Raw genomic sequence first — 25,711 nt, 5'->3', positions numbered from 1 at the left:
CCGGAATTTACGCGGTTTTTTTACGTGGATTCCGCTATTTACGCGTTTTTTACGCGAATTCCGGAATTTACGCGTTATTTTACGCGGCACGTATCCCCCGCGTAGAAAGCGACTTTAGTGTGTTTTGAAAAATAGAAATAAATACTAGTCTTTAGCAGTGGTGGGCATTATTCCGCTAATTCGCTAATTCGCTAATTCGCTAATTAGCGACGCTAAAATTCAGTTAGCGATTTAGCGTTTTCGCTAATTTTTGAGCTGGTTAGCGAAACTGTTAGCGTCGCTAAAATTTTGGCCTTCGAAACGCTAATCGCTAATTCGCTAAATTTTGTAGAGAAGCGTCAATAGAAATATTTAGGAAAACTGTGAATTGCTGATGGCGTACGTAAATTGCTCCGAAAAATGAACATACTTTACTGCGAAAGTTACTTTTGTCAGTTTTTTACCCTAGAGTGGAGTTTCAGTTATCGTACAAGCCACAGGATCATTTTGAAGAACAAGCACAAGGTCTAGATTGAATTTTCGGCACACCAAGAACTTTGGTAAATTGCAATGCGCTTGAAATTATGACAACTTTGGTTCTACTTTTTCGATTCAGATAATAATTGAATTTTTATGAAAACTTTTTTTAAGAGTATCTATTTTCAATGCAATCTAAATAACTTTTGTTATTCTTGTTTATACAAAATCAAATAAGAATACCGTTTCGTAAACCTCTTACTGTAAATAGCTTTAAAAAGTAGGTAATTGTTTTCGTTTGTTTAACCAAAACAGATCAAAGTGGTCCAAATTTTACAAAACACGAGCAATAAATATAGCGATATGACTATTTACATATTAAAAGTTAGCGATTAGCGATTAGCGAAAGTTCCGCTAATGTGGGTTTAGCGTTTAGCGTTTAGCGATTATCGAGCTAAATTTTCCGGTTAACGAACGCTAAATTTTCGGTTAGCGGTGCCCACCACTGGTCTTTAGTGATTGTTACATTAAAGCAACCAGTGAAAAGTTGTCAGAGTGATAATCAGAGTGGAAATTTTGATTGTTCTTTGTCCAACCTCGAATATGAATAGATGTTCTTTAGTAAACACTCCTAAGTTCAGTTGAACCTCTGGACATATTATTTTGGCGACGAGGATCTGAAGAATCCACGAGCATGGCAGAAGATAGAGTTGATCAGCAGCCGCAACCGGGAATTCAAGATATAATTCACAAGATGGCCCACATTTTATAGCGGATAGCGGTCCAGCAGCAGCAGCGTCAGTATCAAACCACGGAGCAGATTTTGGAGTCCCTCTCTTCGAACATCATCGAGTTTGTCTTCGACGAAGAAAACGAAATTACGTTCGGACGTTGTTGTTTAACCGCTACCAGGATCTCTACGAGAACGATGCAGACCAGTTGAATGATGCGGCGAAGATACGTTTACTTCTCCGGAAGCTGGACACCCATTCGCACAGCTTCCCAAGGACGTGAAGATTGAAGACACAGTCAAGATTCTCAATAAAATCTTCGAGCATCAAACGTCAAACGTTCCGGAAGCGGTTCATGCGTCTTTTCACGATTGTTGTTGAAAAAGCACTCAACCGCTGTTCAAATATTGTTGACCAGCGTTCAATCGTGTATGTTTCCTTGGTAGAGCAAGTGCAATTTTAACTGCTTTCTCAGTCGCAGGGAAGAAAGAACGGGCTTTAGCTAGCAGGTCTATAAGATCCAACTCTTCCAAGTTCTTACGGTCTGCTCTCATACTGCTGCAATGTTAATACAAAACTTCCACCTCTCCAACAAAATTGTCAACTTCCTAAAAAATTACGAAATTTTCGGTTTTGCGCGTAAATTCTACCAACGACATGCGTATTACGTTAGCGGGATGCAGCAAGGACAACGCACAGGCAGGTGCACTATCTTCATCAAACCGTGTTTCCAGTGAGGTTACAAGAGAATCAAGGTAAGGAATTGTCACAGCTCGGTTTCAATACTCCAAGCTAGTTGATGCAGGCGGATTTGCCCGGTACTTTTGCCGCTGCAATATCCTCGGTGGATCATCTTAAAAACCTTTGCAATTCCACGCAACATAGCACAAGCATTTCAATCAATTATTTTTTATCTGGCTGATACTTTACACAGATGGGATAAAGATATCGTTTTGTGCTATTAGAGTTATTGAAAACAAAATTCTGCACCAATGTCAACATTTGGGGGGGGGGGGGCAACGGCCCCCCCTGCCCCCCTCTGGCTATGCCTATGGAGCTTAGGATTGTGAAGCCAGAGCTTAGATTCCACAGCTTACAGATCCGCACAAAATTTGCACTCTACAGGGCTCTGATTCTCCCGGTGACGCTCTACGAAGATGAATCGAGGACGGGGATGTAAGAGGCGATTTGAGAGTAAGTAAGCTCTTTTCAACGAAATAAAACAACATGTTTAAATAACAAACCTAACCAAGTGAGGTGAGAAATATTTTTTGCGGAATCAACTGATGAATGATTTGAAACAAATAACTAAATCGATTTGGGGGTTGAATGACTCTTGACTATTTGAGACTTGAAAGGCTGTTCAGTCCACTACTCACCTTTCCAATAACTAAATTATTATTAAGTATTTTTAAAAGCGATTCCAACAAAAGAGAAGACGAATGATAAAAATCAGGAAATATTAACACAGAAATATGTCATCTCAAACTCTCCATCTGCTGTATTTTTCGATAAATTTCAACTTTAATGCAGCAAGAGTAGAATAACTTCGAGTAGATTATCGTTAGGCCATTTGCGTAGAGGGTTTTTTTTCATCGAATATGGCTCTCTATCATCCCCTGAATTACTCCCAACATTGTAAAATATTTCAAGATATTTTAAAGATAAAATCACAAATTATAAGTTTTACTGCCCATTTGTAGTGTTATTAGCCTATAATGAGACGTATCCACAGACATCATACAGTAAAATGTAATTCTAATAAGTACATAACTATCGAAAATTTGCATAAAACGGTTAAAGTATTGTTATAGTGATTGAAGGTTACGATATTTTTCTAATATCATTTAATAACGAGGCCAATTCTAATGTTTGCTTGACGCTGCTGTGTTGCATTAGTTATTAACTACCTAGTATGAATATTTAATTCATACTACGCAAGGCAATCAAAACAACATTCAATCGTTACACATTCGTTTCCGTTTCGGTGTTCAGCGTTTCTTGACGGTCAACGGTGTGGACTTAACAGCGCTACGATGGCGGTTCTAAGTGCAATTACAATTCGCTTGATGGCGCATTGGTACCGACGACCGAAGTGGCAATTGGCTTCGAATCGGCCGAGTTTCCCATTCGATTTCTGCGTTCCGCTCAATGACGCAAAGCTGATTCCGATTCACTGTCACTGCTGCTCGTGCATGATGTGGTTCGCTTGTTTTCAACCAATCCTTCACACGCACGACCGACTGTGGACGACGCACGAGTTGCAACAATATCAAGCCCAAATCGGCATTGTTTGAAGCTTTTTTTACGTAAGTGTAACTCGACCACTTTTTAGAAGTGTAAATCCGTTGATTGATTGTGTTCGAATAAGCAACCAACAACCAGTTTCGATTGCACTCGAATAATGTTTTTGCAAATGTTTGTACGAGTGATCCATAGTTGTCACTAAATGACAAATGAAGGATCATGTTTGCCAAGATGATGTAGTTGATAGAAGTTAGTCATGTACAGTCCAATGGGGGCATAGTGAATGGTCAAGTTTTTTATAATAGTATGTTAAACATTTTTTTCAGGCGCTTAGATGTTCTACTCCTACACTGATTTAGACGGAAGCTGTAGCTTTGTTACGACTTATTATTCGGCAACCACTTTATTAGCAACTTCCTAGGATCCTTGAAATTAATAGCAGTCAACAATACGCAGAAGTCACGTATGAAAGCCTGGTTGCAGAAGTTGCCGCTCGTCCCACAGCTTCCTGTGATGATCGGTTGGGTAGCCGAAAGGAAACAATACCACCACGAGTACGTAAATCATCCAGTTATTACCATCGCATAGAGACATTGCCGCTGATTGTTGCCTTGGGAATACAAAGAAGTGCAACCGCGTTGCTCCTGCTCTGGCCTGTTTGTATGTCTACTATGCTTTCAGGACCGGAGCCAAAGCACAGCTCGGCTTCTGTTGGCGACGATCGGTGCGTGGGTGTTCTGAACGAGCTTTTCGTGTCATGTTGTGACGCCCTCGCCGCCATCGCATCTATTAGCGACACCCAGACCGAGAACAAGATTCCGCTAACGACCCGTTGCGCGTGTCCATAAAACTCACTTAAATGTTGAGTAATTAATTTTTTTTCTGTATCTCCAGCTCTTGTGGACTTGTGTCGAACAAAGGCAGCTCGAACTTGCTCTAGTTAACATACTTCTTTTTCACCGGCTGGTACTGTAAGCTAGAGCCACATTAGACCGTGTCTATAGTCCGAGAAGTCGGTAAATTATAATTGATTGTGATGCAATTTTTCAATTGTAATGAAAATTACCACAAATTTAATTTGTTGTAAATACCAAGGAATATCGATTTTTTATTGGTCTGTGATAGATCTTTTTCTTTAATTTATTGGAGAAACATTCAACCTACTAAGTTTCTTAAAGCGGCATTAGTTGATAGTCCATTAAAAGTTACACACAGAGTTGAAATGACAGGTGATGAGGCTTCCTTTACCATACTCTATAGAACGGTGCATGCTAGACGTGATTCCAGTAACAAGCTCGCGCGGCTCGAGGTAGTGCCCGATATTCCGCCGTGCGGCATGGACTGACTTTTTATAACTGTTCATAATGCGAGCAAATGTAATAAAGTACTTAGCAAAATTGATTCATAAAAGACAACGTAAGCCAAGTTAGCAGACTCTAACTAGAATGTGGTGTCACTTTATTTATGGAATTTTTAAACTAGCTGTTTATTTACTTGCTTCGGTTTTAACTATACTGCCAATGAGCTGAGAAGTGGTGCGACTCTGGCAGTTGCACTCTTGATTCGACCGCCACTCGTTATAATTGAATACGTTCGGAATAATGATTGTAAATGCTATTATGCTTCACTTTTCTTCTACGGTAAGAACTTCTTCAATTACTTTAAATGAGATATTTGTATTTTAATGCTGCAGTATACCTTTCGAATCGGTTCGTTTAATAATAATGTTTAGTAATTATATCGACCTTCGTCTTGAAATTGATACATGGGGTAATCCTAATTGTTTTATTGGAATCTTTCAACAAATCACGGTAACATGTCACAAAAGAGAAAAACAGGTTTTAGGTAGCAAAATGTATCTAATATTCGCATATCGTGAATATTTCAACTAATACTACTAATTATAAAATAACTATTTTGAACGAAAACACAAAATACCCTTGTAACATCAGGCTTTATAGTTGAAATTTTGTAGCAAAAGATTTTTAGTATTATTCTGATACATTTTGACATTTACTAACACTCGCAATAGCGCTAAATATAGATTGCTATTGCAAATATAACGCAAGGTACACACAAGAAAAGTTTTATATTTCTACGCTTCCGTACAGCAGGTTCCCAAGCCAAGCAAATTTAGTCCATTTCTTTGTGGCACGGCCAGCAGAGTGGTTCACTTTCCCTTGCCATCCACCGGAGATCAATGGGTTATTTTCTAAATTGATTTCACTGCCATGTCCACCAGGCCAGTGGAAAACTGAAACTAAGTTCGCAGTACACGAGGCTGTCTCTGTCTGCACTGCCCACCCGTTCGTTCGACGTTACAACAATGCTTTCCCGGGCCGGGGGCCAGTAAGCAGCAAAAGAACGAAAAAAAAATGGGAGATGGGTAACGAAAGCTCAATTAGGTGGCCTACTTCGCGTCTAGACTGGGATCGAAGCTGCTACCTAAATTCGATTAGTGGGCATACGATTTGGGGCTTTCCTGCCGTCCCATGCATGGTCTGGTCAATTTATGGAATCTCCGGCCTAGCTGGCAGTTGGGGGCGCAAAATGGGTCAGCACGGTTGCTTTTTCATGTCAGCTGTTGGTTGCACGTCGGTAAAAGGTTAATGGATGGAGTCTGTGTAATTGCAAATAGTTGGTCATCATTAAAACTCGGAAATGATTGCCTGTTGTCGAACTGTCGACAGTCACTTACTATACGGGAGGAACAATCCAACAGTGTGCATTGGTATGGCATGAGGCTGCCGTGCTCGTGATGACCGCGATTGATGGTTGAAACTCGATCAGGGTCGAGGTCAAAAGGTTTCTGATGGCGACAATGGGGATGATTACAGGACGGCGATGTAGGTGTGCACATCCTGGCTCTTAATTGGTAGATTGGTGTGAAGGAAACAACGTCGGTTATATTATTTTAATGAAACTCACTGGAAGCTGGACCTCAACAAATCTTGGCCTGATTTGTTTTCGCGGGGGATCAATTACCCTAGGATGTGGACAATAGGGTACCAGCCGAAATAGTTATGTCGAATTTGAAAAATACCTATACAAAATGTCCACCTGCCCGAAAAAAACACCATATAAAAAAAATTAGCTCGGGGTGGCACAACATGATTGAAGTTTGGCTTTTTCAAAATCTGAAAAATGAAATTTCGGTTTTCGATGGCTCAAAAATGCATAAACGAGATCTGGTGTCATCCAAAAAAAAAATTTTTTTTTGTCGAGAAAATCGACTTAGTAGTTTTTTTTATTACGGGAGGCGGAATTAGGTAAACTTAGAAAATTTCTTTTGGAATTGATAGCTTGTATCTCCAAATAACTTGTAGAATAATATATTCCATAAATAGCACCAAATACATTAGATTCCATTGAGGTGGTTTATTCATTCGACATAGGGTGGACCATGATTTAATTGGATTAATTTAACAATATAGATTTGATCATGTACAAATGATGTGAGATAAATAAAAATGAATTTTTCAATACAATAATAGGTATTAGCACAGACAAACAGACGTACCACGAAATTTGTTTTTGTGGATCAAAATAATGCGTTTCAGTTTTGCGGAATATTTCCGTCGCAGCGGTGGTGGCACTGATGTGATTTTTCCTTTGAACTCAGTTGACATTGTCGCGCGCCGTGCTGCCAAAACAGCAGGAAGGCTGCAAATTTATCTTTTGCAAAATGTGTCCAGTAGGTGTCGCGCAAATTAGTAGGAATCATAATTTTATTAGAATTTTATACGGAGTGGTACGTATGTTTGTCTGTGGTATTGGGTCACATGAAAAATATCTCGGTTGACTGCCTTCCATAGCTGGAATTTTCAAATCTTTAACGTAGAACATGCAAAACAAATGATGAAAATAGATTCTAAGAGCATATGAAAAGTGTCTGTAATGTTTTGCTGAAATAAAATAGATGAACTTATATGAGACTCATTCACGACATATCAGTGCGCGCTGAAAATATGAATTAAAATAGATTATTACTACAACATTGCAGCGCTTGCACAGACGTGTCGCTTCCTTTTACAACCATTCACCGCATGAAGTCATCCAAACAGATCATCCACACATTCACGCATCCGCGGCGATTCACAGGTCGAGCGAAATAAAAACAATCATACACGGCCATAGGGAACATTTGTATATTACGTAACGCGGAATTCGGAAATTTTCAATTCCCTCCCACCCCTCACTGCTACAGGCACAAGACTTTTAACAAAATCTGTCTCTGCTCAATATCTTAGCTTCTGGTTCTCTAAATATTTACTTGATATAAACACGTACTTGTTTGTTTGTCGACTGTAGCGGTTAATTTTGTAGATTTATCGGCTTAATCAATCCGTGTATAGAAGCGAAAACGATTTTTTGTTTCTTAATCCGACAGTTTCGGTGACTATTTCACCTTTCTCAAGAGGAGTTTTCTACTTCTTGAAAAAGGTGAAATAAAGTCACCGAAACTGTCGGATTAAGAAACAAAAAATCGTTTTTGCTTCTATACACGGACTGATTAAGCCGATAAATCAACAAAATATAAACACGTACTGTATAAATTAGTTACCTTGTGTGTTTGTCTTATTTCTACAACCTTTTGATAACAGGGTTCGCCGGTGAGTTACGCATGTTCAATTTCAACAGGGCCAGTACGAAAATGATCGATTATGGTACAAAAACAGCGCGTTGGGTTGGTATCATGCTCTCAGTGAAAAATTTTCAACATAGTTGTGTTGCTAGAGAAAAACACTCAAAAAAAAGTTCAGAGTGAAAATGTCAAAACACTCAAACATTCGTAAGTTTTTTATTTTTCATTTCACCATTAAAAAATCTTGACAGATGGTATTACATATTGTCATCTTCAATGTGTAGAAAAATGAATTTTAAAGAAAGGTGCTTTTCGAGACATTCAATATTTTGTGACAATTTGGAAAATTTGGCATGCAAAAAATTTTTTTTCTACCGTGTATATATTTTTTCTAGAATCACAATTATATTACCGTAAACTGGGGTGACTTTGATCACCGGGGTGACTTTGATCCCTATACCTCTTTTTTGAAAATGTGGCAAAAAAGCGCTCGTAGTGCTTGGGATTTGACGTAATCTTCAGTGATTGTCTGGATATATGCCTGCATTGCTACTATTCATGCATTTCCTGCTATTTAAAGAGTGTTTTTATGCTGAAATAATAATTGAAAATAAAGTGTGTTTTTGGCGATTTTTGTTGCATACGAACAATCGGTTCAAGCAGATTCAAAACAACAAGTTGCAATACGTAAAGTTTTTTTTTTGTTCCCAGATTAGTTCTTAAGATGAACAAATATTATAACAATGCATTTGATTGTTATTTTTGCAAGTTTTTCCTTGAAGGCAATGTTGAGTCCCAATAATCTCCACAGCGTATTACATGTTTCTTCCTAACAAAAACCCAAGACGTAAGGTAACATGCAAATTTGGGCAATTGCATAAGTCATATTCCACGTGGACTAGTTTTTGATGGTTTTAGACCACCTTCCCTTTCAGTGGATAATCATTCATATATATTCTAAAAATTTTGTATGAATCGTGGACATTCGCCAACATAAACTGTTCACGTAGGATGTGAATGGCCTCTAAATTACTTTTCATATTTATAAACTCGTTTAAGTCGTTTTGGGCTGTTTAATTTAGTGCAAGTAGCAAACTGTTACTCCGAATTCATCAAAATAATGAAGTGATCAAAGTCACCCCGGAATGATGATTGGTGTAAAATTTCTGGAGCATGTTTAAAAACAGCTAAATTGTCGCTAAACTTTTGAAGTAGTGACTGAATCTTTCTCAATGCATGCCTGTACTTATTTTAAAAATATCAAACAATATTGTTTCCAGTATATTCTGAAAATATTTAAGATACAATCAAAAAAGTGCCTAAAGTCACCCCAGTTTACGGTACCAAGAACTTTGCTTAGGGATTATATACATTTTTAGTTTTCAAAACATCGAAATTTTTTTTATTACATTATCTTAATGTACAACGCTCCTTGTCCTTGTCAAGCTTAACTTGAAACTTAATGCGCGATTATTTCGTAATGATGTTTCTGACTTTGCCGCGTTTACGATTGCGGTAAAACTACTGAACCGATTCTCTACATCTTTTTTTTGAAAGTTCATTATTAAATTCCCCAATCATTGAACGATCGTTTTTTGATACACGAAGCTAAGCTTTGCTGTAAAAAATTTTCAGCAGTCAAAACGAGTTTTTTTCGGAAGAACGTTCCGTTAACACTGAAAAACAAATACTTATAATAATGATCGTTCAGATACCCGGCACACTTCTAAACTAACGAAATAATATGAGTTTTCTGATTTCTGTTGATCTGCTGGGTCGCTATCGTAAACACCGTAAACCTCTGCAAAAAAAGAAGCGTTTCGGAGAAACGACCATTACTCCACATATAATTGGAATTTGCTATGATCAAACGTGTTTTATTTGTTGTTGAATAGTCGAACTTTCAAAAAATTACTTCTTTTATGCAATAAAAAAGGTTCTACACGCTTGAAAAAATCAAACTTTTCTCTTTTTTCTCGAGCAAAAAGGTATATAACCCTTTAAGATGCCATTTCAATCAAACAAGTCGGTTTGGATAGGCCCCTTTTAAAACAGCAGTCGCTAGTCTACATAAAAAACTGATATCATAAAATGACCTATTTATCAAAAAGGAACAACTGTGAAAAGTTTTTAAGTGAAATCGGAAATGGTCAATCAAGATCGATTTGCGATTTAGCATGGAATGACTCTATACTGTCACAGTGGCTTAAGATAGGGCGTCGGATCTTTTTTACTGGATATGTGTTCTTATCTTACAGAATACATTGAAAACGTTGCAAATTCGAGCGTCTCTACAGCCTGCAGCAACCACTCACACCAAACACAGTACTTCCAGCAAAAAAGTGATAAAAAAACATCTGAAATGTAAATTTTTAATAAGCAGACAATTCACACGTGCTGCCAGAGTCTCTCATTTTTCTGTTCATCACAACTTGATATATGTAACTGTGCATAAACAACGATACATAAAAAACTTTTCCGAAAAAATTTCGAACATAAAAGTTTGGTGTGTTCTACTGAAAATACTGAATTCGTTTTAGAAAATTAGACTTCATTTGCAATGTTGGAACGTCCTAAGCAAGACGGTTAGTTCGAATTTACAGCAGCATTTCAAACTCCATTCTCCATTTCATTCGACACTGGAATAATTTGATTGCCTTCCTTCCAACATAATATAAAGTGTTATTTTATTGCATCGCTGAGAGCTTCATCGTTCCAGTTTCACTTTGGACCAACAAAAAAAGAAATTAATTTCCGTACATTTGTACTACATACGAAATTGAATTTCTTTGCGTTTTGCGAAACTGAGCAAATGGTATTACATACTTACGAACAAGTTGAAGCCTTTTATAATATGGGTCCAAATTGAACATCGCGTACAAAAAGCGAGCTCGTGACTGATTAGCTTTCCCAATTAACTTTTAGTTAATTTTCCACTGATTTGCAATAAAAAAAATATAATTCGATGTTTTACCTATCGAATAAGACATTAGTGTTCAAAATCTGTTCAGTGCTCTAGTAGCAAGATCTGTTACTTCAGTGAAGAAAACTTTTGTTTTCTTTCCACAACTACAGGTGGCATGCCAAATCCTCAACTCTCGGGTGAATTTATTCGCGAAACCAAATTGGAACTACCTAGAGCATTCCCCTTACGGTTAGCAAGTTAAAATTTCCGACCCGAGATTTGTACAAAGTCCATTTTGACGTATGTTTCATCATCCATCAAAATACAGCCGTTGTACTCTGTCAGGACTTGCTTGTATAGCTTTTTTTCTCGGGTTTAGGCAACCAGGTTACGTATCAGCGTCCTGTTAGGTTGTTTGTTGGCGTGATACGACCGTAATCCTTCACGTACAGATTCGACGAACTGTACTATGTGCTGCAATAAACCTTTTCGCCAAATCATGGAGGGAGACCCCAGGATTAATCCGGACTGCCCGGTGTGAACGGTGTTCACAGTCGATTTCGGTAGTTTGAGAGCCTTGGCGATCATTCCTCCTGACCATGTTGGGTTTTTAACGTTTTAACAAAGGTGTGCACAATTTTTTCTCGTCTCTCACTTCCTTCTTGGATAACTTTTCAACGCGTGTACCAATCCTGACGAAATTTTCACTACTAAGTAAACAAACCTGCCAAATTAAGACGCTGTCAATAGTTTCTCGATAGAAAACTAGAGGCGTTGCAGTTAATAAAAGGAAACGGCCAAGTACTAAGTGGAACAAACCGTTTAACTGCTACACATACAATTTAGTGTTCTTAGAGTGCGTAGTCCCTTCTTATATCCACGCACTAAAATGTTTGCAGTAGAGATGATCCGGTACGGACATTTTAACCCGACCCGTATACGATAGATACGGATAACGTGAAAAAAACTTTCGCGTTCGGATAGGGCTCGGGTTATTTGGTTTGTTTTGTTGAGCTTTCTCAGTAACTGTAATCGAAAAGATCGAAGAATAGATCACCCGTTGCCACTCCGCAAAAGATCGCGTAACACATATTTTGACAATTATCTGCATGTGGTAAATTGTCTTTCAAAATGGCAGTTTACGTAACGGGAAAAGCTGAAATTACGTCAAAACAAACTGCAAATTTGTTCAATAGATACATTGACAAAAGTAACAAAAAATGAGATGTTTGAAATTATTAAGAAATTGCTGTAAGTAATCTCCAAGCGAGTAAACTTCGTTTGACGTGAAACGTATGGCGCTATCCTAACCTAACAAAATCACAGTAGAACAAACGCCATAAAAGCGTCATGAAAATACATCAAGTTCTAGTGTGCAGTAGAGATGGAACCCGAAATCCAAACCTGGCCCGTAACTATCGAGTCTGGTTCGAAAATTTTTGAAAGTGTCGGGTGCGTATCGGATTCGGGTTCGGTGAAAAAAATAACACTCGGGTTCGGGTATAAAAATGTCGGGTTCGAGTTTCATCGGAAAAATACAAGGGTTGTATGCAAAGCCCCCACCGCAAGGTTGACGTAGAACTACATAAGGTTGTTTGTTGCATTACTTGTTTTGAATATGTTTGAAATTTTGTGCAAAAAGGAGTTGCTACCAAATTTTAGTTTGCACATACATCACTGAACCGGAATGAAACAAACACTATACACAGTTAAAACTGGATCTCAAGCTCGGCTAAAAAAACATCCGAGTTCACTCGGTAACTTGGGATTCAACCGATATTTCAGCATGAAAACGCCGGTTGCCGAAAGTCGTCAGATCGTTTTGCCGGGACTTCGCCAAACAAACAAAGCTTAACAAATCTCGTCTCTATTTTGACGTAGGACTACGTCTAACCGCACTATATCGAGATACATTCCGCGAAAACTAAAACCAAGATGTAACGTCGGAATGAAAGATTTCAAACGGTTATAATGATGTAACCACATGATGGATCATAATAATCAATATGTCGTTGGATTGATAAAATGATGGACAATTTTGTGATTCTTCAATTTTCATTATCACTTCATTGTTAAACAGTGAAAATTGAATTAAAGTTTCAAGGTCGAATTTTCACCAACTTTCGGGTTCGGTAAAAAAATAACACGCGGATTCGGCTATAAAAATAAAAATGGTTCGGGTTTCATCGAAAAAATACATGGGTTGTATGCAAAGCCACCACCGCAAGGTTGACGTAGAGCTACATAAGGTTGTTTGTCGCATTACTTGTTCTGAATATATTTAAAATTTTGTGCAAAAGAGGAGTTGAAGTGCTACCAAATTTTAGTTTGCACATACATCACTGAACAGGAATGAAACAAACACTATACACAGTTAAAACTGGATCTCAAGCTCGGCTAAAAAAACATCCGAGTTCACTCGGTAACTTGGGATTCAACCGATATTTCAGCATGCAAACGCCGGTTGCCGAAAGTCGTCAGATCGTTTTGGCGGGACTTCGCCAAACAAACAAAGCTTGACAAATCTCGTCTCTATTTTGACGTAGGACTACGTCTAACCGCACTATATCGAGATACATTCCGCGAAAACTAAAACCAAGATGTAACGTCGGAATGAAAGATTTCAAACGGTTATAATGATGTAACCACATGATGGATCACAATAATCAATATGTCGTTGGATTGATAAAATGATGGACAATTTTGTGATTCTTCAATTTTCATTATCACTTCACTGTTAAACATTGAAAATTGAATAAAAGTTTCAAGGTCGAATTTTCACCAACAATGTACCAATCATATGCGAGCACGCCTGGCACAGACTTCATGAATAGACACCAACTGCCTGCTGTGATATCCTGTATAGCAGTAGCAAAAAAAATTTGACAGAATCTCCCCGTCCTGTTTCGGAAAGTTCGTAACCACCTCCACTATCAGACAGTATTACGTTCTGCTGTTAATAAATATGTTAATGTTAATAAAACTGATCTGCCCATAGAAGCATAAGAGTCCCATATGGAAATTCTCACAATTGAGAAAATTGCAATTGAAGTTCTAATCTTGAGTTTGATGCAAATAACTATGATTTGACTAAAAGTATGTTTTATTCAACTGTATCAGTCTCCACGCATTCTAAGACGGCCAAGGCATTTATTATCATTCCTTATTGTGTATCTCATGTGAACAGTTTATTCAATCCAATTTTTTTTAAATGGCCACATTGGATCATATGAGTTGCAATATAATGGTTTGGTTTTAACAGATTGCAACATGGACCGGTGCATGTTACTTACCAAAAAGCAACTAAAGCTGATAGATGAAACCTCGTTCGAGATAGAGTCTACAATCATCATCATCATCAAACAGTTCACTAGGAATCGATGCAGACCGTAAGGCCACACAACTGAACACTTTAATTGCACTCATTCCAGATGTTTAGAAGGCTAAACTTAAGATGGGACTCATATGCCTTTATTTTCAATATGGGACAGACAAGGTTTGGTGTTTTTCCAGTATTTTTCAGAACAAACTTTCAAATTTTATTAGGGCATATGAAAATTTGAATAAAATTAGATACATTGACACGTATAAACTAAAATTTGCCTAAAAGTCATATGGGACTCTAATGCTTTTATGGGCAGTGATTTCTTGAAGGAGAATATGATGGCACAGGAAACAGTACTGCACCGAGCAATGTATGAACAGAGCGCTGGTTACTCGTCGTCTATCAGTGCAGAAAAACTCGATACTAATTTTTGTGCAGTCGAGCCAAGTGAAAACTACATTGCCGCTGTTGACGCACAGTGGGGCGTGGAACACAATCGAATTGTCGTTTGAATTGTCTGCTTCTTCTTCTTCTTCTTCTTCTTGTTTCGTATAGCAGCAAATATCAGAATTCAATATGATTTTTCGGGTGCCGCAAAATACGTGCGCCGCCGGGGACAACAAAATACGTTGTTTATTTTTGAACTCTACACTCTGATTTTTTTCAGATTCATTGAAATAACTGAATATAGGGTATTTAAAAGACAATAGAACACCAAAATGCTCTGTACAGATCTTTAAATAGGTAGTTAAGCGAGCTGTACTGATGATTATATAGTACTAGCTAAATGAAATTAGTCCAATATGACAATACTAGCTGCATCCCGCGGCGGCGGTATAGAGAAAAACTAGATTCATTTCATCTTGATATTAGAGTTCCGACATTAGTATTTGTATTTTTCAATTGATTTTTTTTTGAATTAGCATTTGCAAGAAAATATTTCTTTCCTTAACCTTACTTGCAATTGAACAACGCTATGCAAACATTAATTGCTGAGGCTAATGTTGTGCATCACTCTAGCCCAGTTTATTTTCGAAGATAACAGATCTTCGGTGGTATCTTCGTTGTTCTTTGGTATCTCGAAACTGATCAAATTTTTTCTGATTGATTCGGTATACTGATAAAATATTTAAATTGACCTGAATTGAATGTTAACATGTTCATAAAATTATATGTAAATTTTAAATTTTCTGTGAATATACATTTTCTACTAAAACTGTAATTCGTTATCGATATTTTTTCTACGAGCTTGTAACTGCAGGAAAAAAATTTATGTGACATCTTTGCCGCTTTGTGATCGGTGAGTGAGCCAACTTCAACAAGACAAATAGATATAGAAGGAAGTTTAATTTCTACTACATCGTACTCAATTGAATATTTTATAGAAGATTGCCTTTTCGCGTATTAAAGAAAATTCGCTGTATTAGAATGAAAGGTATTCATCAATGGTCCAGAAACCAAATTTAAGGGGAAATTTGGGTCCAGAGCTCTATAGCAATATTTTAGAGAAAAACTTTCTTCTACAAAGTTTTTACATATGATAGAGCGCTTATTGGAAAAGTATCAAAAATAAGGGGGACCAAAATTTTGGATACTATCAAGTATCTAACTTTTTTATTTTTGTAGTTAGAAAACCTTGTACTACAATTTTATAGCTCCAATAATTTTAAGAAACTTTGTAAAAAAAAAGTTTTTCTCTAAAACATTGCTATAGAACTCTAGACCCAAATTTCCCCCTAAATTTGGTTTCTGGACCATTGTGAATGTCCAGAGTGCTGCAAAGAAATAATCAAAATACAGACCCCGTTCGATTTTGGCAACATGCCAGAATTTTTTCTGTTGCCCAGTCTTGGCATACTCATCGTGTGTAACAAAGAGGCTCATATAATTTGCACAGAACACTGCAGCATGTTGAAAAAAAAAACGGATGAGTTGATTATTTTTTTCGCGCACTAAAAACAAATGCACTCTGTGTGAAGAAAGCAAAATACGCAACATCAGAAAGCTTGTATTGTAAAGAGTAAGCGCATAAAGCTCCCGTAGAGAGACTTCTTGATCGCAACTGATAAAATGTAGATAGCGCACATGTATTACTCAATGATAAGGGCACTATGATGAAAATTCTAGCTGGGAAAACTTTTCTGACTGTTTCCTTAATAACCTGTTCTGTAGCGTTTACCTAGGGCTCTGCGCTATACTCACTGTGTTATGCCCACAGCGTTTTTTTACTATCACGGTGCAGGTCTATGATAAATTTAGCCCAGACACAGTAAATTTACTCAACAGCACACAGCTTTGGCTCGCCTACTCATGTGTGTAGTTATATTTCACACTCCCTACGCGTAAAGGCATCGCTCAATAAGGTTGTGCTTTTTTTCTTGCGCATCACAATGCCTACTAAAAAACCTAAATTAATCCACCTAGCGGTCAGACTCAGCCTTTCTCATTCAAACTTATTATTTGTAAAAATAGATTCACATGAATGCTTAAATCCAATAAATGTTTATCCACTCTTTGGGTTCTAAAATATTGATGTTGTAATTAAAGAATAAAATATGAAATTTGACGTAATGTTAGTACTTAAGAAATAGCGAAATAAAAGCAATGACTCTTAATTTCGAACAATTTAATCACGAGCGATGCCGGGAACGTTCAGATAGTACGATACCACATTTAAATCATGTTGAGGCCATATATATTGATCGAAGCAGGTAAAGTGTTGAATAGTCTTTGAATTTCTGTTCTTTCTAAAACTTTTAAACAGCATATCAAATTGTTATGAAGTTTGTTATTTGTAAGTTTGAGAGATGACTCATTTGTATGACACTAGTTATGTTCAAATAAGTCGTGTAGTACTTGAGATAATAGACTTTCGTTGTTTTACAAATTAAAACATAACGCTTGCTTAAGCTTGATTACAATCAAATGAAAAGGTAACGTATGGGGCAGCCAAACTTTGAAACCACGTGTTCAATCATAATTCATCAGTTAACCCTTAACTAGCCCGTTCACCTGATATCAATATTGTTCAAATCGGTTGTGTAGTTTCCAAGATAATGAAGTTTCGTGATTTTCACATTTCGATACATTACAGACGAAGTTACAGTCCGATTACTGCAAAATTCAATAGGGAGTTATGAGGTAGGTAGACCTTTCATTTGATACTAATTCTGTGGAAATCGGGTCAACCATCTCTGAGAAATATGAGTGAGTCCAAGTAAGTTGTCTTGGAATATGTTTCTTTTCATAGCTGGATTTCACATTTTTAAACATAACAGGCAAGGTAATAATCCGTTTAAAAAAAATAATAATTAGGGTCTTATGGGGCAACAAGACCTTTCATATGACACTAATTTTATAAAAATCGGGCCAGCCATCTCTGAGAAACATGAGTGAGATTAAATAGTCTCCAGAACACGTTTCTTTCCATAACTCCTGAACCACATGTTCGATCTTCATAACATTCAAAAGTTGAGGGTTTCTATGGTAGACCGTTCATTTTAAACTAATTTGAATCAAATCAGATTTGTGGTTTCTGAGATATTGATGTTTCGTGATTTTTACACTTTGATACATAACCTCTAAACTAGAAATCAGATTACAATAAAATTCAATAGGGTCTTATAGGGCAACTAGACCTTTCATTTGCAATTAATTTCATTGAAATCTGTTCGGTCAGACCATCTCTGAGAATAGTGAGTGCGAAAAAAAGGTGCACATACACACGTACACACCCACACACAAACATATACACCTATACATGCTTATATGCAGAAAATGCTCGATTCGTCTAACTGAGTCGAGTAGTTTATGACATTCGGCCATTTGGATCACTTTTCTACCTTTTAATTAGCCAGTGATCGTTAGGAGGAAGTCAATATGTTAACTTTCATTATGTGATTTCACATTTTCATGAACAACGGACAAAGTTACAATCCGATTGCAATGAAATTCAATAGCAACCTATGGGGCAACTAGACCTTTTATTTGACAATAATTTTGTGAAAATCGGTTCAGCCATCTCTGAGAAAAATGAGTGAGTTTAAACAACCTCAGGATAACTTTTCTTTACATAACTTTTGAACCATATGTTCAATCATTACGAAATTCAAAAGTTAAGGGTTCTGGAGATAGCCCAATCATTTGAAACCAATTTTATCAAAATCGGTTGTGTGGTTTCTGAGATATTGATGTTTCGTGATTTTTACATTTTGATACATAACCTCTTAACTAAAAATCCGATTACAATGAAATTCAATAGCAACCTATGGCGCAACTAGACCTTTCATTTGCAATTAATTTTATGAAAATCGGTCCAGCCATCTCTAAGAAAAGTGAGTGAGAAAAAAAAGTTGCACATACATACACACAAGCACACACACATACACACATACATACATACATACAGAAAATGCTCAGTTCGTCGAAAGAAGTCGAGTGGTATATGACATTCGGCCATTGGGACCACTTTTATACCTGTGGTTTTTCCAGTGATTGCTATACCTTTCTAGGAGAAAGGCAAAACTGATGTGATGTAATTTTTGTGTTGATAAATGCACAAAGATGAGTAAATGGACAAGACTGGTTGCCAAAATCGAACAATGCCAATAATGAACGGTTCTTTTTTCATGACTTTTTTGATTCTTTAAATGGTCAAAGACGACCTTAACAGACCAACAGACTAACAGACCTTGATGAATTTGGGCTGACGACCTAGATACTAGAGATGGCCGGGTTTGATGTTTTTCAAACTCGTACCCGACCCGAACCCGATTTTTTTTTCGGTCGAAACCCGAGCCCGACCCGAACCCGAAACTTTTTTTTTCGTTCAAACCCGAACCCGACCCGAACCCGAAAATTTTATTTCTTTGAAACCCGAACCCGACCCGAACCCGAGATTTCATAGATTTTATAGTCGGGTTTCGGGTTTTCATACCCAAACCCGACTTGAACCCGACATTTTCAAACCCGAACCCGACCCGAACCCGAAAATATCTTTTTCACCAAACCCGAACCCGACCCGTACCCGACACTTTCAAAAATTTTCAAACCCAAGCCCGACCCGAACCCGTCGGGTACGGGTCGGGCTCGGGTTTCGGGTTTGAAAACCCGAAACCCGACCATCTCTACAAGATACTTGATATTACCACCCGAATCAAAATACCTTCCTTTTGGAAGATGTTGAGCTAAAATTGGTTAAAATAAATCAATAAATATAAATCAAACTACAAAAGTAAAACGAGCTCAAATCAAATATAGCTTCAAAATAAAATTATAACATTTTTGTAGTCCTACGTCAACTATGCGGTCGTATCTTGGATACCACCCTCCTACTATTTTTTGCCGAATTCATCGTTAAACACAGATGATGCCGAGGTCAATAAAAACATTACTGGGATCTCAGCACGAATTTTATTTGTTGCCATATTTCGGCAATACAGCTGTCATTCTCATGAGTTGCCACCATTTTTCTTAGTGCAAATTTATGCGTGTTAAAGGCGAGGAAACTGGAAGCAGATGAAAGTATGCTTGAAATTTGTGCGAACTACAGGTGTTTACAATCTGTTAGCCGAAAAAATGTAGTACAGATTCGTGGGAAGCGGCTGATAGTCGAAAAAGTGTGGTTTAAAATAGTGTAATTGCAATATTATTATATTTGTTTTAAGGATAAGCTTTAGACGTAGTATTAGACTAAATGTTTTGCTCAATGCCCTGCATACGACCAAGAACATTCAAAACTCAATACGAATAAATTTTATTGCTTATTAAAACTCATCGAGCCTATAATTGATCTTTTGAAAGAAATCTACCGAATTCTAAGCAAAATTATTCTCTGCGATTGGATTTCACTGAAAAAACGGCTCTTTACTGTGCCGAGCATTCAGCAATATACGGCAACTTTTCATTAGAGGAAGTACCGGCTAATGTATCTACTACCGATGCTGCTCGCTTCTGCACAAAAAAGGTAGCTTTTACTAGAGGAAGTGCCGCTGCACCAGCAGGACCCAATATCGCTGCTGATACCACTGCTACTGCTGATGCTATCCGCTGCCACAGCTGTTGCTGTTAAGTAAGGATTGTTGTAGTCGCTGTCTAGAACTAATATGGCCAGTTTTGGCTGAAAGAGGCTCTTATATAGGCCAAATAACACATTTCAAATTACTAGGTCAATCATTCTGTCGACCGTGCTTGGGAAGCAATCATATGATGAGCAATCAGAGGTCGAATTTTGCGTTTTGACAAGGTTTGACAATTTTCAATAGTACAATAGTTCGAATAAAAAAGTTACAATTTTTTGCATTAGGGAGGAATCTTGAAAGATTTTCCAATCTGTTGCTGCAAGAACGAAGGGAATCCATAGAAAACTAACCGATTTATTGGCATTAGAAATTGGACATGTTTTTTACTTTTTCCGGTTTTAGATTTTCATCCCTATGTAGCCGAGTAAGTAGCCGAACTTCCTGAGAGACGCAGTTCTACGTCAAAAAATTTCGGGTTCGAGTTTCAACGGAAACAAAATCAGGTTAAGGTCAGGTACGGGTTTGAAAAACATCAAACCCGACCATCTCTAGCGTTCAGCCCAAATCACAGTTCACAGCAAGTCGGCCAACATCCAAAAAAACAGTTGAGATGAGACTGAAAAGATTCTTTCAGTGGCCTAGCTGGATCGATACTTGAAGCATCATTTTACATGTAATTGTTTTCTCGAATAATACTGGACATGCAAATGATTTTAAATTCTTTTTGTTTTTTTTTAGCGGCTAAACTAGAAGTCAGCAGGATGACTTCGATACCAGAAAATTCGCTATTGCATATTTCTTATTGAGTTTAGAGGTTAGCTTGAACTTAACCAGATGGCAGTTATCGGCGAATGTGAATATCGTGCTAACAGATACTCCAATGGATTTCGTGGATAGTAAACAGAAAGCAAAATTCTCATCACGGCACATTTATTGGCAATTTTGTTAACTTCAGTTCTATTGGTTGCTTATTCTAATGATCCTGTTCAATATTCGAATAACTTTCCCCGTGCGGATGCTGAGCATGACCAACCCGTTGCACATGCGCCTGGAATCCGTTGTGATCATCGGAGTTGTACGTCACAACCCGATGAGTACCGTCAGCCTCGTCTACGGAGTACGAACCGACAACAACCTCTCCGTCCCGATGCTCCCACTGGCTCTTGTGATCTCCTGTATGGGGATCCTTTACACCATATTCAAACTTGTACTTCGGGTAGGCTTCGTATTCCTCATGTTCCACTTCGTAGTATTCAGCAGACACTACGATAAGCACGCAGGCAACCAAAGCACAAATCTGAGAATATTATAGCCAAGACATGTTAGGTTTTTTGACCAATGTACTTAGTTTGAAAAAGCTTACTTTGAACATAATTACTGCTGTACTTTCTGGAATCAACCCAACAAAAAAACAACACTTTCTAGTGCACTCCTAGAACACTGCAAGTCAACTGATGCCATTGTTAGAGTACCGCAGTTTATTTATACCGATCAGTTTGCGAGGTCTCGTAAGAAGTCCGGTCGAGCCATATGCACTCATGACCACGTCGTGCAATGGTAATTCCGAAAAATGAACAATTTTTCAATTTTTGCGATCCATAGATGGCGGTCGGTTAATTTTGCCGACACTTCTATCTATACTGTATCAAACGGTTGCCACAGCGCAAGCGAACTAACGATGCTCGGGCGACCTTGCGAGACATTGAACGCGGTGCTGGTGAAAATTAAGGCTCTCTAGAATCACCGGTTGCTACACATCAGAGTGTGCTATTTGGCTTTCAAAACGGTTTGCTATTTTTCATCCACGGCTCTCCGGTTCGATGCCGCGGTCAATTTAGATCCACACATACACATATACGCGAATCGCCAAAGGGGGCCCGATTTCAAGCAGTCATTACTTGCCTGTTTCCATACCAATGATACTTTAAGCTCATTTTCTGAGTATTTTGAAAATTTACCGCTATGGTGGAAGGAACATGTTTCATACTTTGCTATTATTCGCTGAGCTTATTTGCCTCATTAAGGTGCTAGCAGGCAGTTCTTTGCGGCTTGGAGGTTGCTCCGAGAGCCATCATCTGATCAGCTTGGAGAGTAGCTAATTGGGCCGATCGAGAGCTAATTGACTTTGGACATCGAAGGTTTGAGGGTACTGTTATAACTCAAAGCCAACCAATGAAGTAAAGGTTGTTATGCAAAACCAATTTGTAATTGAGTAGGGTGAGAAGTTTTAAAATTTCAAAACATATTTATCATGTTTTGAAACATGTACAAACCGGGCACCAAAGGCCAAATGACCATCGAAAATTGAAATAATATGCTTTGTCAAATAGAAACAAAAGAAAAAACATGCAAACTATTGAACTTATCAGGTAATGGAATGTGGGTTTATGGTACCTTCATTTGGATTGAATATGTAAATTCACTGCTTCTGTTTGAAATGATATCTATTTTTTATAGATTTCTGAAATATCACTATAACAAAAAAGGGTGATCCTAACTGTCCATTTTAAACAACACTAAAATTTCCGTTATTGTGTAATCGTCAACTTCAAGGGTAATATAGTATAATTCAAATATGTTACTTACTAATAACTGCAATGCTACAATGCTGCAATAAAAGTGAAAAAAAAGAAACTTAATATAATTAAACAAAATAAATGAAAGTATTGTTAATCAGATCAAGAATGGTTCTTTCATGTTACAGCACCTAATTTTAATCTACAATCAAAACTAAGCAAAACTTTCTTCTAAAAGCAAATAGATGGCTTGCACAACCAGCCATTCGTTATCTAACACTGGGGATTGCAAATACGCCGCGTTTCAGCGGAGACAGCAAATGGGTACATCAGCGACGATCAACATTCTCTCCCAGTTTGGCACAGCGCAGCACCAAAGCCTAACCCATTTTCTACCAAGAGACCCTGAAACACTTTCTTTCGTCGCCGCCATCAATTGCCGTGTGGTACCGTCATGATTTCCAGCGCACGATGCGCCAGACCAAGCTTTTGGTACACAAGTAAGTACACAATTCATATGCAAGAGCATGGCGGCATCGAGGATCTGTCCTTTTGCGCCAGTGGGCGTACTTTATAAATCCAATTAATCTTGGTCGTTTTGTCGCACGGCCGTATACATCAGCGAGATACGTAAACTATTAAAAAAGCTGCACGATGACGACGACGACGAAGACGATGAAAAGGGAGGACACTTTCAAGCGCACAAGTCTGACCTCCTGCTTCTAAAACATACCACGCGATTGGGTACGTGTAGAGATCATGTAATCGTTTGACTTTTGATAAATTAGCCCCATGTTAATTTTATCGGTCTTCGATTTGTTATGTATAACAAACTTTTCCGTTCACTATAGAGTAAATGTTCGTTCATCTTACAAACCGGTAAATATGGAACATTAGCACATTTGGCGGAAGCTACTTTATCTTATTTTAAATTTGAGTTCTCGTTTCGATTCCACAGTGAAGCATTGTTGCCCTAAAGCTCAAAATAGTTTCCCCAAAATGATTTTAGTTTTTTAACCCTTAAATGCGCACGAAAACCATCCAAAAATATAAAATATTTGTTTAACAAGTTTACTGCTCTAAAACCTACCAATATGGATGAAAAAATTGAAAGATTTACTTTTTAATGTGCAAATATTACCATGTTGTTTTTAAACAACACTGTGACTTTATCGCAGAATAAAGTCGAAACAATTACGTTTGTTAACAGTAACTTTAAAATTGACCTTTTGTTAGTATAATTACTGATAATTCAGTCATTTTTACTAACCACTAACCTTATTTTAAAATTTATTTTCAAAAACAGTCATCACCAGTCGGGAATCTCGCCATGTTATTTTTCGTTTCCGAGATTTTGACACCAAAAATATAAACAAAACATTCAAATACAGTACTTCCAGCTGTTAATTTTTCTTCGTTAGAGTCCAGAGAGCTGTACTAATGAATTATATTTCTAAAAAATACTACAATACGTATATTATAAAACGTTTTTAGTAGTGTTGTATTAAAACAACATGGCGCATTTAAGGGTTAACCATTTTTATGAATTTTGGTGCCCCTAGTGAAGACAACTTTTTCGGAGACCTAAATGAGTTTTCCAGTTTGAGCTCTAGGGCAAAACAAATGTTTACCAGTGTTATCTGAGATATAGAAAATGTTGAATTGCATTGCTTAGCCAGTAAAAGACTGACGATTGAGCCTATTTTTTTATGATTGTCGCTAATTTATTGAAAACCAGATCATTAACCCAGTGACGTAGCCAAGCGGGAGGTCTAGTTTTTTTTGTTGCCTAATCATTTCGCTATCATGCGGACGTCGCACACTTGGGCAGCCCAATGCCAAAGCTTAGACCAAACCTACTACAGTGCCAACAAATCAAAGATAAAGCACAGGTTGTAAAGAACTCGTATGTTTCAGCACATCGTGAGACAGGGGAGGCTAGTGTTTACCATTTGATAAAATAAGAAAAAATATTCCGATCATTTTACCACTCTACAAAATATAGGTTCTTCCAAATAATGATGGCATAAAATGCTTGAAATCCCTTCAATATGAGTTATATTAAAGAAAAAAAAAAACACTATAAATATATTTTACCATGCCATGATTGAACACAACTTTCCACACGCATAGAAACACAAATTTCTCTGATTTCAAACATTTGAAAAAGTGATTCACCCGCTAATACCATCTCTTTATTCTTATCAAAATTAAAAATTTCAGTCTCAGCTCCTCAAAAAACCTAGCTTTAGCTGCCGCCTTAAAAGTTATTTGATTTTTGGTACAGCATGTTTTCACATATAAATCATGCGTTTCTATGACGACGGCTCACTTTCACAAATTTGTGAAACGCATAGCCGAAAGTTCAGTAGAAAAGAAACCATGCATGATGTTTTGAACAAATCTGACCTATTTTTGTCGCTTTAGAACAAACTTCGATTCAACTGATACCCGTAGAATAAAAACAGCTGTCGTAAAACTCCTTCGCGTTGAAAATGATTTGGAAGATGATGAATCATCATTGATGATTGAACGTTTTTTATTTATTGTAATCTATTTAAATTTATTGAGAATGTGAATGTTATTAGTTGTGTGTGTAAAAAAGTGATGTAAATCATTTTATGCATGCCGAGTGCCGACAAACCGCGATCCAATCAACTGATCTAAGAATACCAAATCGTTGAGACTGGAACTTGAGAAGTTGAAAGGATTTCTTGTAATCTAAAACAAAACATGGTGTACATGACTGTGCAAGGAATCCTGCCAAGCAATTTTCCTGAAAACACCAAACCTTTGTGACTTGAATTTAAGAAATTAGAAATTATATTCTATTAAATGAAGCTTTAACACTTAAGACCTCCGTAACATGAACAACTTTGTCGAAGACACCACTACTCTCTGACTTGAATTTGAGAAGTAATGGGGT

The 25,711-nt window shown here is 37.4% G+C and overlaps 3 protein-coding genes across 4 annotated transcripts in view; 1 reads left to right on the top strand and 2 right to left on the bottom strand.

The window, feature by feature from the left end:
* LOC129726942 (uncharacterized) overlaps positions 1-25,711 on the top strand; it is a 289,022-nt gene that overhangs the window by 136,001 nt on the left and 127,310 nt on the right. The window contains exon 4 of one of the 2 annotated variants that reach the window (XM_055684242.1): positions 20,672-20,703. The exons of the other annotated variant lie outside the window; for it this stretch is intronic. Within the exon in view, the coding sequence (XP_055540217.1) occupies positions 20,672-20,697 (26 nt within the window). The 3' untranslated portion in view covers positions 20,698-20,703. Of the gene's footprint in view, positions 1-20,671; positions 20,704-25,711 lie in introns of those variants that run through there. 2 annotated transcript variants of the gene reach the window in all.
* Positions 1-25,711, bottom strand: part of LOC129726936 (uncharacterized) — a 187,299-nt gene that overhangs the window by 134,596 nt on the left and 26,992 nt on the right. Inside the window, exon 4 of the mRNA XM_055684215.1 lies at positions 22,856-22,877. The gene's annotated coding sequence lies outside the window, so the exon portion shown is untranslated. The remainder of the gene's footprint in view (positions 1-22,855; positions 22,878-25,711) is intronic.
* On the bottom strand, positions 21,223-21,715 carry LOC129726946 (cuticle protein 19-like). The gene is made up of 2 exons (XM_055684249.1): positions 21,633-21,715; positions 21,223-21,566 (listed from the first exon to the last, which is right to left on the bottom strand). The coding sequence occupies exons 1-2, from the start codon at positions 21,639-21,641 to the stop codon at positions 21,243-21,245; spliced, it is 333 nt and encodes a 110-aa protein (XP_055540224.1). The 5' UTR covers positions 21,642-21,715; the 3' UTR covers positions 21,223-21,242.

This window comes from Wyeomyia smithii, chromosome 3 (genome assembly GCF_029784165.1).
Source record: "Wyeomyia smithii strain HCP4-BCI-WySm-NY-G18 chromosome 3, ASM2978416v1, whole genome shotgun sequence".
NCBI lineage: Eukaryota > Metazoa > Arthropoda > Insecta > Diptera > Culicidae > Wyeomyia > Wyeomyia smithii.
This window is presented reverse-complemented; position numbering and strand designations above follow the sequence as displayed.